The 19,362-nt window shown below is 36.1% G+C and overlaps 1 protein-coding gene across 7 annotated transcripts in view; it reads left to right on the top strand.

Moving 5' to 3' along the window:
* The window catches only part of CDK14 (cyclin dependent kinase 14), a 603,169-nt gene that overhangs the window by 368,663 nt on the left and 215,144 nt on the right, over positions 1-19,362 (top strand). For all 7 annotated transcript variants that reach the window (XM_079152093.1, XM_079152094.1, XM_079152096.1 and 4 more), the window contains one exon: positions 8,848-8,968. In XM_079152093.1, the coding sequence (XP_079008219.1) occupies positions 8,848-8,968 (121 nt within the window). The remainder of the gene's footprint in view (positions 1-8,847; positions 8,969-19,362) is intronic.

Genomic DNA, 19,362 nt, shown 5'->3' with positions numbered 1-19,362 from the left:
TAATTAGGAGGCACTGGGTGGTGCCCAACTTTCATAGTAATTATTTGATAAGATTGGGCATGTGAGTCTTTTGTGGTTGACATTTACCTTGAGGAAAATCCCAGTTAAACTTCTGAGTGTCAATAAAGGCAGGTCACTTATTGTCTGGGATGTATTTTGAAATTGATTACATTGTGCCATGGAGATACTTGAGGCTGATATAATAGCCCTGCAGATGGTAATGAAGACATCAAGAGGAGGAAGAAAGGGAGGAAGGAATACAGTAAAATCCACCAGATGTTTTGATTTTGTAAGTGGAAGGAGCCTACAATGAAACAAGAGTCCTAGCTTTGGTAAATGATGGATGATATGTAGAGTGGTAAGTTATAGACACTGGAAGAGAAATGGTGACAGAAGAAATGGTTCATGAAGTGTAAGACACCTGTAGAGAATCATGAAAGATGTAAGTGAACTTTTGTAATACATAAGAGTCTGAAGCTTTAGGAGAAGATCAATGCTGCCATATGGGTAGTGACAGAAGCCAGGGAAAACCAGCCAAGTGAAGAGGGAAGAGGTTGCAGTTCACAACCCTGGTGAGCACTAAAAGAAAAACTTGTTTTGTTTTGTAAGGTTTTTTATTATTATTGTTGATAACACCTTAAAAGTAGCAATGGAGAGTCTTCTAACAGTTTTAGCCCACCATAATTTACTTGTTACAAACCCTGTAGAAGAAAGAAGATTCCATTAAAATGTTATCTCAAAAAAAGAAATTCTTGGCCAGTCTGAAGAATCATGGAATGGGAGAAAATCTGAAAGCCTTTTTTTGTCCTTACCCCAGGACCTGATCGAGGAATCAGGAGGTCTCAAGTATTTTCCCACCCTAATGAGGTTAGTAAAATATGACCCAAATATTTCATGACTTTTTGGAGTTGAATCATGAAAAAATGAGTCCTTATCCTAGGAATAGTGATTTTTTAAATTAAGAGCAAGACATTCTTTTTCCAAGTATTTGGGGAATGAAAGATGTGTAAGAGAAGTGTGAGAATGGCTCTCATTTAAAAATAACACCATTTTGAGTTTAGTTTCATGCATGGTGAGAGATATGGGTTTAGTTTCATTCTGTTGCATATGGATTTCCAATTCTCCCAGCACCATTTGTTGAAGAGGCGATCTTTTCTCCATTGCATATTTTTGGCCCCTTTGTCTAGTATGAGAAAATTGTATTTATTTGGGTTTGTGTCCGTGTCCTCTATTCTGTACCATTGATCTACCTGTCTATTTTGGTACCAATACCATGCCGTTTTTGTTACTATTGCTTTGTAGTAGAGTTGAAGATCTGGTATTGTGATACTTCCTGTTTCACTCTTCCTGCTAAGGATTGCTTTAGCTATTCTGGGTTTCTTATTCTTCCAGATGAATTTCATAATTGCTTGCTCTATTTCTGTAAGGTACATCATTGGGATTTTAATTGGAATTGCATTGAGTGTGTATAGCACTTTAGGTAGTATGGCCATTTTGACAATATTAATTCTTCCTATCCAAGAACATGGGAGATCTTTCCATCTTCTAAGGTTTTCTTCAATTTCTTTCTTTAGTGTTCTGTAGTTCTCATTGTAGAGGTCTTTCACCTCTTTTGTGAGATTGATTCCCAAGTATTTTATTTTTTTCAAGGCTATTGTGAATGGGGTAGTTTTCCTAATTATTCTATCCAAAGATTCATCGGAATCAGACCAGAGACCCTGCAGATTATAGAAGAAAAAGTAGGTCTAGATCTTCAACATGTCAGCTTAGGACCACAGGACTCCCATAGCACAAGAAATAAAAGCAAGAATCAATAACTGGGATAGATTCAAACTAAAAAGCTTTCTCTCAGCAAAGGAAACTATCAGCAAAGCGAAGAAAGAGCCTACAGAGTGGGAGAATATCTTTGCCAATCATACTTCAGATAGAGCGCTAATCTCCAGAATCTATAAAGAACTCAAAAACTTTACACCAAGAATACAAATAATCCAATCGACAAATGGGCTAAGGAAATGAATAGACACTTCACAAAAGATCTACAAGCAATCAACAAACATATGGAAAAATGTTCAACATCTCTAGTAATAAGAGAAATGCAAATCAAAATCACCCTAAGATTCCATCTCACCTCAATTAGAATGGCGATTATCAAGAATACGAGCAACAACAGATGTTGGCAAGGATGTGGGGGAAAAGTTACACTCATACATTGCTGGTGGGGCTGCAAATTAGTGCAGCCACTCTGAAAAGCAGTGTGGAGATTCCTTAGAAGACTTGGAATGGAACCACCATTTGACCCAACTATCCCACTCCTTGGCCTATACCCAAAGGACTTAAAATCAGCATACCACAGAGATACAGCCACATCAATGTTCATAACGGCTCAATTCACAATAGCCAGAAGTGGAACCAACCTAGATGTCCTTCAGTTGAATGAATAAAGAAACTGTGGTATATATATATATATATATATATATATATATATATATATATATATATTCAGTGGAATATTACTCAGCCATAAAGAATGATAAAATTATGGCATTTGCAGGCAAATGGATGAAATTGGAGAATATTATGCTAAGTGAGATAAGCCAATCTCAAAAAACCAAAGGACGAATGATATCGCTAATAAGTGGATGATGACACATAATGGGGGGAGGGAGGGGTTAGTGTTAGGGTTATAGTTAGGATTAGGGAGGGGGGCAAGAATGGAGGAAGGAAGCGCTGTATAGAGGGAAAAGGGGGGTTGGAGGGGTGGGGGGGAAGGGAAAAAATAACAGAATGAATCAAACAGCATTACCCTATGTAAATTTATGATTACACAAATGGTGTGCCTTTATGCCATGTACAAACAGAGAAACAACATGCATCCCATTTGTTTACAATAAAAAAATTGAAAAAAAAATAAAAAAATAAAAATAAAAATAACACCAATGTCAAGTTTGTCAGTGGCCTGCTCTCTGAAAAGATGCTAAAGAGGTCAAAGATAATCCTGCTTGCAGTTCATCCAGTTTTTGCCATTATTAATTCCACTTAATTAGAAAATACTAAATCTATGTTGCTAGCACCTTCTCAATTCCTTGGACAAAGCAGAAAAATGGGAATTATCATTTCTGAACCCTTTTCCTAGATTCAGCAAATTTCTCCATAGAGTTAGTTCACCAAGTTCCCAACCAATTTGACAGCTACAAAAAAGGAATACATTGAAACTTGAAACAATAATTATGTGTGCAGCAAACATAGAATCTAATATCTGTGCAGCTAAAAAGCTTTGACTGGGGGACCTAAAACTATTTACTAAATACATTTTCTCCAGAGTCTTCTGGTATATTTTCTGTGTTAATTCTGGTGGGTTTGATCTACATGCTAGAAGTACATTCCAGTGCCTGTCTCTTGTGGGGACTTGAATAGAACCAGATCTGAAGCCCAGGGTTAAGTATGAGCGGAAGGTGGAATTTCAGGAAATCTCATCTGTGGATGACAATTTAAAAATGGCATTAGCCACAGTGACCTACAGGGTATTATGTTGAGAAAGCTCTTAGTTGAGTGCACTGCCCTAGACCAAGCCAGTATTTAAGGGGCGAGTAAAGGAATGTCCCAGGAAACCAAGTTATTACTACTTAACTATTCTGTAGCAGAGAAGTCAAAGGAGGATATTGAAAAGAAAGGAAGTACCATATTATTGGACAGGCAGAATCAATTTTGTCAAAATAGTCATAGTACCACAAGTGCTATACAGATTCAATACCGTTCCCACCAAAATTCCAGTGACATTCTTCATAGAATTGGAAAAAGCAGTCATGAAATTCAGTGGGAAAAATAAGAGGCCCAGAATAACTAATGCAGTCCTTAGTGAGAAATACAAAGCAGTATTTATCACAATAACAGACAGACCTTAAATTATACTACAGAGCCATAGTAACAAAAATGGCATGGTATTGGCATCAAAATAGGCAAGAAAACCAATGGAACAGAATAGAAGACACAGAGACAAATCCATGTAAATACAGTTACCTCTGACTAGACAAAGGCACCACAAACACACAATGGAGAAATGATAGCTTCTTCAACAAATGGTGCTGGGAATACTGAAAATCCATATGTAATAGAATGAAAGTTAAATCCTATATCTCACCCTGAACAAAAATCAAGACCTAGAAATTAGACCAGAAACCCTGCACCTACTAGGAGAAAAGTTAGGCCCAGCACTTCAACACAGGAACTGACTTCCTGAACAGACTTCTAAAGCACAAGAAATAAAATCAAACATCAATAAAATGTGATGGCGTCAAACCAAAAAGATTCTTCACAGCAGAAGAAACAATCAAGAACATGAAGAAAGAGCCTACAGAATGGAAGAAAATATTTGCCAACTGTGCCTCAAATAGGCTGTTAATTTCCAGGATATACAAAGAACTCGAAAAGCTTAGCACTAGAAAAACAAATGACCCGATCAATAAATGGGCAAAGGAACTGAATAGACCGTTCTCAAAAGAAGAAACATGAATAATCAACAAATATGTGACAAAATATTCAACATCCCTAGCAGTTAGAGAAATGCAAATTAAAAGTATGCTGGGATTCCATCTCGCTCCAGTCAGAATGGCAATTATCAAGAAATAAGTAACAACAAATGTTGGCGAGGATGTGGGGGAAAGGAACTATCAGACATTGCTGATGGGACTGCAAATTGATTCAGCAACTCTGGAAAGCAGTATGGAGATTCCTCAGAAAACATGAAATGGAACCACCATTTGACCCAGTATCCCACTCCTCAGCATATATCCAAAGGACTAAAAATCAGCATACTACAGTGACACAACCACATCAATGTTTATAGCAACTCAATTTATAATAACTAAGCTATGGAACCAACCTAGCTGCCCATCAACAGATGAATGGATAAAGAAATTGTGGTACACACACACACACACACAGCGGAATATTACTCAGCCATAAAGAAGAATGACTTTATGACATTAACCAGTAAATGGATGGATCTGAAGACTATCATGCTAAGTGAATGAGCCATTCCTAAAAAAACCAAAGGTTGAATGCTTATGCTGATATATGGAAGTTAAACCACAATAAAGGGTGGGAAGGAGAAGAGAGAATTTAAGAGATTAGACAAAGGGGAGCAAAAGGAAGGGAGGGAGGATAGGAATATGAAAGATAGTAGAATGAAATGTAATTTTCCTGTGTGTACATATGAAAATACTTAAGTGAATCCCACCATTGTGACCACCTACAAGAATGGAGTACTAATTAGAATAAACTATATTCCATGCTTGTATAATGTTACCAGAGTGAATTCTACTGTTACATATAAATAAAATGAACCAACAAAGCAAAGTAAAGAAAGAAGGGGAGTGGTTCAGAGTCTAATCAGCAGAGAGAGCTGTTAAGAGAAGGTGTGGAGCGTCTCCATTGTTTGGTATGGAAGGACTGATCTGCTTAGGCAAGTGTTGGAAGCACTTTCCTGTGATTCATTCTTTGTTCCTGCCAGATGGTAGAAATACCCATAAGATGGCTATCTTAGAGATGAAAAATAATTCTTCCATTGGTAAGTAGTTAGCTACAAAGCTTCTTAACTCCTCTGGGAATCTAGGATTCAGGTATGCTGGTATCAGAGCTGACCAACTTTGAATCCTTTGGCAGTAGGCATTGAATAACCACATTTTTCCTGATGGTATAGGGTCTTTCATTAGGTGGACATGGCAACACCTTAAAGCTAACACTAAGTTATCATGTAAGCCATTTTAAGAGCCCGTGGGAACTCATCCCCTTCATTTGCACAGACTCAGCCAAAAAGCAACAACGTGCAAATAACCTACACTCATCTAGTTAGTGGTTCATTTTGCTTTTTGACTTTTAATTCAAACTAAACATTATATAAGAAGTTTTGATAATAACCCATGAACTTCATATTTTCTAAAAGGTGGTGTAGCTCTCTTCCTGTAGGGTAACCATAGCAACTGACAAGGAACAGAGAAAGAGAGCTTTCACACATGCTGTGCTAATTAATCCTGTCCTACAGTTTTCCTTCAGCTGGAGGATGCAGTTTAATAAATTTTGCATGAGTAAGCGTGTTTTGATGCATGAACTGTATAAACATATAGTATTAGCTTTACCAAAAATTTTTGGAAAATATTCAGTTGTATGTTTGTACTTCGTAGTGTTCTGTTTTTCATTTTTATTCTTTTTTTAAAATTTGATCCGCTCTTTTAATAATATACTCCTTCCCTGAAATACTTTGGGTTTATTGACCTTATTAGCTGGATGGAAACATCTTTCAGGTGAAAACCTTTTGTTCATCAATATACAGGACACTTTCCACAAGAAACTGTTTTAATTGACTATTAAAGTGAGATGATGAAAGAATTTTTTTTTTTCAAGCAATGCAGAAGACTGACTTAAAGATATACTAGCATTCCTCATTCTGTTCACACTTACATAAAGACATCTTAAGAAACTCAGTCTTAATTGTTTGAAAAGTTAGATATGGAAACTCATTTTAACTGTTGATTGTGAAGATTTATGGCCCATCTGAATGAAATGGGGCTTTCTTTGACCTCAGCATGTGGGAAGGAAGAGAAAATAATAGAGACTAAGATGTTTTTCTATTTATATTTTCACAAATATCTAACCAACTTAATAAACATACTTGATCTGGAAAGTACTTGTACTTATGTTGATTTGTACTATTTCTAGGTTTAAGTTCTCATTTTCTCTTTACAGTTGAGACTGTCACAATTTTTTATAAACAGTCTGGTCATCTGAACTGTCAAAGAAATCTCATGGTTTTTCATTCTTTATCCCTGTGGCTGAGCTTTTGACAACAGGGCCTCAGGAAAACCAAGGGAACCCAGCCTGAATTTTTTTTTTTTTTTTTTGTATCTCATTTGACTTGACAACAGCATATGGAATGACTCAGAACCTATTTCAGGATTTGTACTTAGCTCTTTGGTCTCTGTATGAAAGAATAGTTATTTGAGGAACCAGACCTTTTAATGGGATTACCAAATTTTGGTGCCACTTTCCCACTTTGATTATCCTATTGTTCAGTTTTGCCTGAATCGAGGTTAGATAAAAACCTTGTAGAGGAAAGAAGTAAGAGGTTATTATAAAAAACTGTTATTGAAAATCATTACTCTATTCATGTACAGAAAAACTGAGTACCATGTGTATAATCTATACATTTTAATATGGAATACTTTAAACATTGACCAATTTATAATATGCCATCCCATTATTATAAAAATTCCATTGTAGGAAAAAATTGAGTGACTATAACCTTGGCTGTATTTAGTAGAAATTCTTTACCTCACCTGCTATCCTGTAAAATTTAAATTTGCATATAATGCAGAAAATGGATGCTGCATTTAATAAGCAGAAAAACTCATGTTCCTAAATTCAAATTTCAAGTAATCAGAACATTAAAGTGAATATGGAAAGGGGGATGCACTGTAAAATGTTTTGTGTGCTTTGGGCATCATAGTGCTAAATAATACCTTATATTAGTAAGTTTTTCATTGCTGTGACAAAATACCTGAGATAATTGAATTAAAAGGAGGAAAGGTTTGTTTTGGCTCCCAGCTTCAGAGCTTTCAGTCTATGGTAGGTTGGCTTCATTGTTTTTGGGCCTGTGGTGAGGGAATATACCATGACTGGGAGCTAATGATGGAGAAGGTGACTCATCTCATGACAGCCAGGAAGCAAAGAGAGAGACTAGTGTACCAGTACTGCCATTAAGAGCATGCACCAGTGACCTAGGCCTTTCTATTAGGTTCCACCTCACAAAGATCCCCCCATCTCCCCATAATACCACAGGCTGATGACCAAGCTTTTGGCATATGGGCCTTTGGGGTACACTCCAGATTTGAACTGTTGCATTTGTTATTAATGAAAATAGCCAAACAGATTTATTACAGGTTTTTTTTTCTTTTAAAAAATAGTATCAATAGAATTTGTGATTTTTGAAAGAATGATATCTTCATTGCACAAAACATAGGAAAAAAGAAAAAAAATTTTTTTCACAAAATGGAGAATCCTTTATTCTAGAAGTTAACACTGGAGTCATTTAAATTATTTTCTGGTGGTCTTTGAATGCATAATTTATTTTCAGTTATGGGGTCAAGCCGCATATACTTTTTCGCTTCACATGATTGCAACCATTTCCCAGTTTTTAAAGATTTTTAGAAGACATTTTAATTTATATACTCTCTCATCATCTATATGTACCAGGTTTATGATTATTCCTTTATAATTGTTTACTTTCAAATGGGTTTCCTTAGTGTTTCCTAGCGAGTATTTGACAGAACACCAAAGCTGTTACTAAGAAGTTTTGGGACAACCCTTTGAAAAAAGTACCACACACTTTTCCTGAAGATTCACAATACAGACTAGGAAAATTAGGGGCACTGAAAACTTTTCCAATTGTGAAACTGTGTATCTTCCTAAATCCCATTTTTTCTCAAAGTTGTTTGACCAAGAAACTCTTTCTTATAATAGAAATTTATAACTCTAAGAATAGAATTCTATGAAACATACTTTGAAAAATCCAGGATGTATCCAAGCTTTTCTGTTAAATCTAATCATTTATAAATTGTTTACTGATATTTTATTAGATTCATGATACTACTGCTTTATGTGGAAATATAAATGTTTTAATGGTTACCACCATGTATTCAAAACACAGAGATCACAGTATGTTTTCCTTGACATTGAATTCACGATTCTGAATTACAGTAGTGTGTTTGACCATTTAAAATCACACACATTCAAATTTAAAACCTTGTTCTGTTAATGCCCATTTAACTTATTTGCGTTTCATATAACTCACAGGTCTTGCAAGAGCAAAATCTGTCCCCAGCCACACGTATTCCAATGAAGTAGTCACCTTGTGGTACAGACCTCCAGATGTGCTCCTGGGCTCCACAGAGTATTCCACCTGCCTTGACATGTGGTGAGAAATGGAAGCTTTACTAATCTATGTGTACTGTTTGGTCTGGGTCAAGCCTAAACAAACATTGTAAGAGTTTGGATGAAGATTAATGGTGCAGGAGTGTTCTCTGTGTGTGGCAGTACTAGTGGATTTTTAAAAACATGATTGAGAACGTCCGCTAATCAGAGTCTGTCTGCAGATGGTGTCTGGTAATGGTTCTTGATGGACAGAGGCAGAGCATTTTTCTAACTGTGATTTTTTTCCCTAAGGGTCTTAATTTGTGGCTTTATTTTATGACAAGGAAGTATATATCTCCAAACAGCAGTAGATTTATTGGAAGTCGTGGGGATCATGCTTAAATTCACAACAAAACTCAGATAAATAGACAATTTAGATATAACTCTTAGGCACCAAATTGACTCACAATAAGCCCCTGAAAATTGTTGATACCAATTATCCAAAATGAAATGATGATTATTTTTTAAAAATCTGAAGTTTGATTTTTGTTATTATCTTAGTTTTACACAAGGGCTCAGCAAAGCTTAAAAATCTATTTCATGAGGTCCAATGACTGGTGAGATTTAATTTAATATGTAATTATTATAAATAGTAAACTACTCTGAGAATCCCACTCAAGTGTGATTTAAATATAATAATTATATAAAGGATTAATCTTATTTTTAGCACTCAATACAGGCTCACTGTCACATGTTTTTTATTTATAGAAACACCCCTTTCCTAGACTCACAGTTGTGTTCACATAAGACCGTTCACAGAGTACACAGAACGTCCCCAAATATAGAACTCAGCTATGTGACCATGTCTGTGACCCCAGTAAAATTTCACCATGCATTGTCTGTATTGCTGTTATGTACTCACTTCACTGCTCTGCCCCAGTGATCTTGGCCTTTTATTTATTTATTTTTTTTTTTTGGGTGCTGGGGATCGAACCCAGGGCCTTGTGCTTACAAAGCAAGCACTCTACTGACTGAGCTATCTCCCCAGCCCCTAATCTTGGCTTGTTGAGTAAATTAGACTGTGATGAGACTTGGATTCTTCCCTGGCCTGTTTGATCCAAATATTTTATGGTAAGAAATCAATCAAGTTTCTTGCAATATAAGGCACAGAGGAGATTTTCTGATTTTGTCTTCCAGTAGCCCCTCCCCACAGCCAGGAATGGGATGTGGGGATCTGTAAAGCCACTGAAAATATTTGCAACATTTTATGTACATGTTTAAATATTTATTCTTGTAGAGTGTAGATCTGTAGCTTTTGTAAAACAATCTTGGTCATCAAACATCGTAAGATCATAAATTTAATAATGACTTCTAATAAATCCAATACCATTTAAGGATATTCTAAAATGTTGAAAATAAAGGTGACTACCTATCACTGAGTGACTGTGCCAATCCACTTTAACTATTTTTAAAGCACTAATCTCCCCGCCCCCCGCAAGATTAGTCAGGTCCTTTGGCAAAAGAGATATTTAGATCATTGGTTGCAGTGGGAGGAGAGGTTGGAAATTAAGGCTAATGTATCAGGATATCAGTTGCTTTCTCATTCCCTTCTTGCTTTCTGCCTTTGGTTCATGGTTGGCTAAGCACATAACAATAATGTAATATTCTTTAGTTACAGAATTTTTGTCTCTATTATTTCTTTTGGTTCTGGGGATTGAACTCAAGGGTACCCTATCACTAAACAACTAATATCATTTTGTTTTTTATTTTGAGGCAGGGTCTCCCTAAATTGTCCAGGCTGCCCTTGACCCTCCTGCCTCAGCTTCCTGAGTTGCTGGGATTCCAGGCATGCACCACAGCACCTGGCTTCTCTTTTTTTTTTTTGAGCATATAAATTCTAGATTGCCTTTCAATAAGTTCAGTTAGGGACTCTGCTAATGAAACATAGTTTGGAAATATTTGTGGCTTGGAGCCAGTTTTGTCTTAGTTCTTTGGCAGTTCATTTAGGATTGTACCCTCAGAATCAGGAGAAGCTGCTTTTAATATGCTAGTGGCCAATTGTTCCCAAACCTTTAAAAGTGCTTTTTAAAGTGCAAAGAATCACATAGAGTCTGACTTGTTAATATGTCTGTTTCTGATGTAGAGTATTTAATTTCTAGTCGATGTCTCTCCCCTCAACTTTGTATGTGTGTGTGTTTTCACGTTGATTCTTTCTACAGAGATAGTTTAAGCACTTTCTGCCAATTTCTTTTGAACAGAGACATATGAAGCACAAGAAGAAGACTGTTATTTAGGAAGAAAGGAGGAAAACTGATGGAAAATAGTAGACCCCAAATGCCCTTTTGTCTGCTTGCCAAGATTATTCATTGCCAAGAACAAATTGAAAATGTGCTACGTTTGAGTAGCTTCCCATGCTTATTTCTCTTCACCTTCAAGCCCTAAAATCTGACGTCTGTGCTATCTATGCCTATCATTCTGAATCTGATTTCATTCCAAGCCATTTTCTAAAAGCCATTTTGTTATGCTTTAACTCACGTAAAAATGTATGTTTTTTTCCAGATAGAGAAGTTCACAGGGCACTAATTTTGCATAAACAATGACATTGATACTGGATATTCAGAGACCTAGAAATGGGACTGTAATTGAGTCATGGCTCAGCTGCACCAAAGAAAAGTGCAAATATTAACCCATGGACACTAGCAGGGAGGCAGGTGGCAGTGGTTTCAGGCTATTTTTACAGTTCATTTACCATCCTGGGGCACTAGGGTAGTAACTAAAAACTAACGATCCCTACACAGTGTTACAGTTCCTAGTTTCCTGTTTAAATAGCCACAGGCACTAAAAATATTAATGAAGACACATATACATTGATGTTGTCATCAAGCAGTGGAAATTAGAGCTGGCCCTGTAATGATCCATTCCTCTAGGTCTCCAGTCCAATGGACATGTGTAAATACACCGGGATTTGAGAACTTATCAGAAAATATTTTTTGATACCATCCTCTGATTTACGTAGAGGAATCAAATTAAACATTGCCTCTTTTGTAACTTCTCTTAATTCTTGGATTTTATAACTCTTTGAAAGTCAAAGCTAAGCTTCTAACCAAAAAGGCTTACCAGGTTCTGAAAACCACATTAAGAAAAGTGCAGATGTAAAAAGCAGCTTATCTGTGTAGTTCTTCCCTTGCCAGGGAGCACTGTTCTAGCTGTTGAGGTCATTGCTCAAAATAAGCTTTACATTCCTTAACGGAAGCTCATAAATATGTTCAGACTGCATTTGTTTCCTAAAGCTTGAAGTTGCTTGGGATTATTTTGAGGGATTAAAGTTTAATATTGGGTGACTAAGTTACTGTAACTAATAAATGATTATCTCATCAAGATCACCGTGCTTTGGGGGGGCCCTGTAGTATCAACTACAGTGCTCCCCAACACAGTGTGCAAAGAATTACAGCATGCCAGTCTCTTCCTTTCATCATCTTTTTAAAAGCTAATTAACATATTAACTATGCTTGTCAAAATGTGAGGCAAATCATTTATAAATAAGCCTGTCAAATGTAATGAGATTGCATATTAAATCACCCATTCCTCTATTACATCTCTGATTTAAGATTAAAATTAATTTATTTAACATTGTAGCAGCTGGGTGGTTAGGAAAAAATTTCCATATTGGCCTTGATATATAGCAAAAAGTCTGCATTAAAATTTATTTTACATGTTTCAGAAGAGAAATTGCCTGTTTATTAAGTATTATAAAGCCATTTAGTACTGCTTTTTATTAAATAAGCCTAATCACGATACATATTGGTAATATACACATTTCTGCCATGATCATTAATGATCTATTCTCAACCAAGAAAATTTAGGTAATAAAATAAATTTTCCTACAACTCAGGTTTATTTACCAATGATTTAAGAGAGGGAGTCATAAATGAACCTTGCTGTGGCTAGCACCCTGAGAATAAATTTGTTCTATATGTGGTCCTATGATTTAATTTGAATAATAATAAGAATAATAATAGGTACTTTTATTGAACACAAACTGCATTTTAAGCCCTGTTATGCATTTTAATTACCTACATATTATACCTTGATACATTGAAAGGAAACAAAGGGACGAAGTGGTATAGTCAAGGTCATACGGTTAGTAAAGAGAGGCAACCCTCAAACTCAAGGCCAACCCATCCAAAGCCATTTCTCTTTACAACCTGTTACATAATGTCTTAAAATGATTTATAAGAAATTGCTCTTTATTTGCTGCTAAAGTGATCCCAAAGCACAAATACAATAAAACTCTTATATATAATTCAAGTTATACTGGGTCATGTTAAATATATTTGGGGGGGGGCAGCTTTCATCCTCTTCCAAAAGTCTATGGACTGCCTACTGACATCAGTGTTCTAATAGGTTCTATTTTATTGTTTTATTCAACGAATAGTGTTTAAAAATAAACTAAAACAAGAATAATTGGATCAAATACATTTTCATGGTCCCAGTATTTATGCTGGCATATATTCTTCCAATTTCTAGCCATTACTTTTTTTTTTAATCAATTCTGCTAAAATGAAGGGGTCCATTGTAAAAGGAATCTAGTAAGAATGAGAATTTGAGTTCATGAGCTACGTAAAGTATTCTGTCAACCCTGTTTGCATATTTTCTAATTAGGCCATAAGACCAAAGAGGACATGAATTAGTCATTGTTAAATATAACAGCTCTTTAAGAGTCCTTGAGGGCTGCTCAGAAAATCACAATCCAAGTGACTTGGTGTAGTCACTGACAATGCAGTGGAACATAACAGAAGAACTGAGGACAGTCAGAAAGGCAGCCAAGTGTTTGAAAGCTGAGCTCACGATGGTAGCCATGGTTTCCAAGCCTGGTTCCACTGCTGAAGTCTTAAATTTAGAATTACCATAAAGTTTATCATCATACCATGACACCTTTGAGAGTTAATAGCAGTTCTGCCAGGATTATAAAACATGGTTTTAATTGCGACCTATGGTCACCTTCTCATAGTATACTAAAGTGATGATTTTCCTAAATACTACTGGTCAGAAAGATTTAATGTATTTTGAGTGTTTAATCCATACCTAAGGACTATTGGCTACGTAGATTCCTTACAGAAAATTTATGTTACATTACCTAATAATGAATTACCTCAGTAAATTACAGTTCTCTATTACTATGTCATTATGGCATTAGAGAGTGACTACTAAAGTGCTGAATTTAGTGATAGCTTTGGAATGCTGAAATGAGGCAGTTAAATTTTTAGTGTGGCTGTGGTTTTTATATCTCACTGTAGCTTATTAATGTATATATTTGTGAGAGGAAAGGTGTGTTTGTGTTGTTAATCAGCATATCATATTTGACTAGTAGTGATAAATTAGTTGAATGATAATATATAAAATAGAGGCAATGTACGTAATTCTCACAACTAAATATTTTTTTAAGAAATTAAATACCCCCCTCCACTTTTAAAATCAATGTTGGCAAAGTAATTGACTACCCAGAAACTGGTTTGGGGGTGGGGGTGGTTTTTAAATAGCCAATTACAGGGACTAAGATTCATTACACTATTGTAACCTTTGATGTACTCTGCTGTCTCACTTGTTTATGAGAATAACAAGAGATGGTCACATATGAAAATTTTTTAGGAAACATGAAAGTCTTTGTGTGTATGTGTGTGTGTGTGTATGAATATTTTGACTTAGAAATACATAAATCAGAGCTCAAAGGTTAGAGAACATTGGATGTACGCTAGTCTCTTTTATGTTTAAGTTGTGTAATTTTTTTGAACATGTAACTAGCAGTGCTTTGCATGTAAAGAGGAGACAATGCAGGAAACACATCGAAAATCCAAGTTAAATTCCCTCTGACACTTCTTGTCTGCATTGCTACTTAATTGATGAAATCCCATGACTTCCCTGATCTTCAGTTTACAAATCAGAAAATCATGAAAATAAACCCTATTCTTGGTATAGCCAGCAACTAACAACTGCCACAACATTAACAGCAAGAACAGTGATCTCTTGCCTCAGCCATGCCTGCCTTTCATTCTCAGGTGCAGCTATGTAATTTCAACTCTTAACAAGAGCGTCTACTTCAGACGTCTTAAGTGATTTTTTATGTTTATGTTCATTGAAATCCTGTTTTAGACATTGCCTACTAAATAGGGTTTAACTTTCTTCACGAACCATGTCCCACTCAACCTTCTTCTCGTTCTCCCAATACACAATCTGTATCATGTTTTGAAACATGAATGTGTTTATATCATGAACAAGTACTGTTCATGATTATATATTCTTTCCTGTATAACCTTTTGCTTTTCCTGGACTTAATAATTGTCTGTGATTTTTATTAAGTTGTCTTTGTTCCTTTTGCTAATTATTTACAGTTGTAAAATGTTTGGTAGTTACCTATGGAAAAATATTTTCCTACTGTTCAGACACACCAACAAATCTATCATTCCTATTTAATTCTTGACATCTCCCTCCCTCAGCTTTTTCCTGAACATTTTCGTCTCTTAGCCCTCTGATTTCTTGCCTTAGCACAGTTAGAATATCTGTCATCCCAGAATGCCACTTTCCTTCCCCACCCTTCCCATTGTGGGAAAAACTGTCTGTTTCTAGCTCTTTTGTGCTGTGTTGTTTGCTGGACAGCTGATTCTGAGGGCATACATCCCTCAAGTGCCTTGGCGACTGGGCTCCAGTTGGGTTTAGGCAAAAGACAAGTGGGAGAAAAAGGAGATTGCATATTCTCCCCTAATTCTTCTTTGCTTTCAAATGCCACATTTCTGGAAATAGCTGACTACAACTTCGGTGGGCAAGCCCCTCTTCCATGGCTCCCGCCATCACTGGCCTCTCAAATCGCTTAAGCTTTAGTTCTTGGGGGAATAGAACTCATTAGTTTTATGTCTTCCTACTATTCCTCCGGTATATCAGTGTGTGTTATTGGTTTCCTTGTACACCTTCCCCCGTAGTCACTTCTGGGGTGGAATCCTCTGCCTTCTGGAATTTTGCTGATTGCAGATTTCCTGTACCCTGGCTTATATGTCTTCCTCCTTTAGTTTCAAGGCACGCATCAGGGAGATGGACTTCAAATTCTTAGTTTTTCAAAAATGTCTTCATTCTACATACATAGATTGATAAAAGTTTGGGTTAAGTGTATAATTAATAATAATGCATAGTAAATGTGAATATTAGTCTGACTTTTCCTGAGAGTTTTCAGCGTACTGCTTATTTCTTCGGAGCTTTCTCATATTGCTGTGGAGAAGTCTGATCTATTCTGATTCTCACACATTTGTAGGCCGCCTCATACTTTCTCTCTGGTGAGTGTTGGGTTCTTCTCTGTTTCTAGTGTGCTGAGATTTCATGATGCTGTACCTTGGTAGTTAGTGTCTTTTTATGTTGGTTCTAGATAGTTTCCTGTCAATATGAAACCTTAGGTGCTTTAGTTTGTAGATAACTTTTTATTATTATTTTTTAAAATTTTTTACAGACTGCATTTTGATTCATTGTACACAAATGGGGTACATCATTTCATTTCTATGGTTGTGCGAGATGTAGATTCATACCATTCGTGTCATCATATATGTAAATAGGGTAATGTCTGTCTCATTCCACAATTTTTCATGTCCCCCTTCCTCTCGTTTCCCTCTACGTAATCTAAAGTTCCTCTATTCTTCTCTCACTTCCCCCACCCCCATTATATATCATCATCCACTTACTTTCTAGAAATTTTGTGTGAGTTTTATGCTGAAGTTACTATCTTAATCCTTTGTGGTTTTCTTTCTTTTTTTTTTTTAAAGTATTCTTTCTCTTATTTTACAACTTACCTTCCCAACTTTGAATTTCAAAAAAAATTTCTGTGTGTGTGTGTGTGTGTGTGTGTTCATGCATGTGTGTATAATTGATCCTGCTTCTTTTCCTTTTCCTTTGATTTTGATTGGAAGCTTTCTTCAAATATAGCAACGGGGGAGGTGTGTGGTTGTCCATTTACTTTTCTAAATGTTGCATTCCAAGTCTGTATGCCTAGGAGAAACCAGTTGCCTGATCAGTTCATTGTACGCTATTCATGGAAAGATCTGGACTTCTTTGTAGGTCTTCAGATGACAGTGTTCTTGTTCTTCCAGAGGTGCTGAGTCCTGGCAGATGATATCCTCAAAGGAGGGTGGAAGAGGGAGATGGATGGTCACACAGACCAATTAACATATTTTTTGCTTGGCAACCCTCTTTTCACTTCAGTAAGACTTTTCTCTGCTGAAATTTTTATCTTCAGTTTAAGGCCTTTCAGATTTAGTTTCATTTGGCCTTCTGGTGTGTATAGGGAATAAGGTGAGAGATGTCAGAGGAGATCTGTGGGTCATCTGCTTTTTATTCAAACATTCAAACAACCTGTTTTCAGCTGTTAGACTCATCTTCACAGATTTTACAACCTGTGCTTAGCCTTTTATGAGTTGCTTTGGTAAATCCTGCCTATCACTCAAAGTTGTAGCTGTATGTGGGGATTTGGCATGCCTTCATCCACATCTTCTGAAAACAGGTACTCTCTCATCCACTTATGCCTGCTCACATATTTCTTTCACCCTTGTTTTAATATTTTGTTCCTTAACTGACAATTTAGTGTCTTTGGAGAGAAAAGAGGAGTGTATGAATATTTTACCTTGTGTCCTGCTCTTGTTGTCAAGTTAATGTTCGTGACTTCAGATATGACTGCGAGGGTCCTTGCCCTGAGGAAATTGTGATTTTGCTGGGGCACAAGTTTGAATTGCTGGTTACGATGGGTGGGTGCCAATCAAACAGCATAGTATAGATAGGAACCTCATGGCTGGCAACTTGTTAGTAGTGTGCTGGTAGAAGTTTATACTCCTGGGCTGGGGTTGTGGCTCAGTGGTAGAGTGCTTGCTTAGCATGTGTGAGGCACTAGGTTTGATCCTCAGCACCACATAAAAATAATAAAAATAAGAGCATTGTGTCCATCTAAAAAAATCAAAATAAGTTGAAAATCCTTATCATATAACTGTTAGTGAAATCACAACTTTAATAGAAAGCAAACTTGAAAAGAAGGTCATGTGCTGATTGATGAGCTAGTGATGAAAAGGAATAAAGTGTGAAGCCATTTTTATCTTAAAATGATCAAAATTTTCCCTGAATTTAAAAAATGTGTTATCGACAGTAGTCCTTTGAATCCATGGCATATATAAACCCAAAATGTGCTTGCTATTAAAACAAGCAAAAATAATTAGCAAAACTCTTTCACTACGTGTTCCAGCCATTGGGAATTTCTAGTCCAGTGAAGGTGAAGAGATAGAATGCTTATACGTACAGAGATGACATGGTTGAATGGAAATGTAATTAGACAGAAAGCAGAAAGTAGGAGCCTCTGTAAACATAAGGACAACAGGGAGTGAAGAGACTAGGTTGACCACTTCACACTGCTCATTGAAGGATGAAAGTGGAGCTTCTGTGTGACATTTGTGAGTTAATTCCTGAGGACACTGAATTGTCCAGGGTGTAATTTAGGTAAGAGTCATTTTTTATCTAGATGTATTATGCTGTAAGAATAAATCTACCTTAGAGGTACTAAATGCTTTCTTGATTTTAGATGCTGTATTATCTAATTGCATAGATATTTGTGGGTTTTTTTTTCCCAGAACTTTGCTCTTAAAATCTAATACCCTCAAATTCCTATTGGTTAAAGATGTCATTAGAGAAAAGGAAAAATACCCATCAGTGGCCCAGAATCAGCTTGCTAATTCCATTAAAAAATACACAAAACACAATCACAGTATGTGTCAGGCACTGATTAATTATTAATGACTGAATCTGAGTAGGTTTGTGTTTTCCTACAGGTAGTTCATCCTTTGCTATGGCATTTTATATTTCTCTGCATTTCTTGAGAGACAATAGATGCCTTGAGTGAGGTGTTTATCTAATTGCATTTTCTGTAGTTTGACAGGGCTTTTATCATTCTTTCTGATTGATAATTCAAATGCTTCTTCCTTTATTGCCAGCTTTTACCATATTTGCTTTTGAAAATTGAATATATTCATAGAGTAATGGACACTCAACAGATAAAAAACTTTATTACAGCAACTATGTAAACTTAAATCTGTTTGTCATGTTTAATCCTAACATGTCTAACTTAGAAGCTGTTTTGGAACTCGGTGAAAACAATTTATAATTTATTTTCCTATTGTTTTATGGTTATTTTACACCCTCCAAGTGTGAAGGTGCTTAGTTATATTTCCAACATTTGCTGGTTGATGGTGACACAAGAGCAAAATAAAATAAAGAAAAATAAAAACACCTCCAGAATCCCAGAGCAGCCCTCTTCCCACAAAGATCCCTTTTATACAATATGAGTCTCTCCATACCTGCATGATTCATTCATTCATTCAACAAAACTTTATAGAATGTTCAAGAGTGAAAAGTCTAGCACTAGTCCATTGCACAACTCCAGGG

The sequence above is a fragment of the Sciurus vulgaris genome (genome assembly GCF_902686455.1).
Source record: "Sciurus vulgaris genome assembly, chromosome: 8".
Classification (NCBI taxonomy): domain Eukaryota; kingdom Metazoa; phylum Chordata; class Mammalia; order Rodentia; family Sciuridae; genus Sciurus; species Sciurus vulgaris.
The sequence above is the reverse complement of the archived record's forward strand: the minus strand, read 5'-3'. Positions and strand labels throughout refer to the sequence as shown.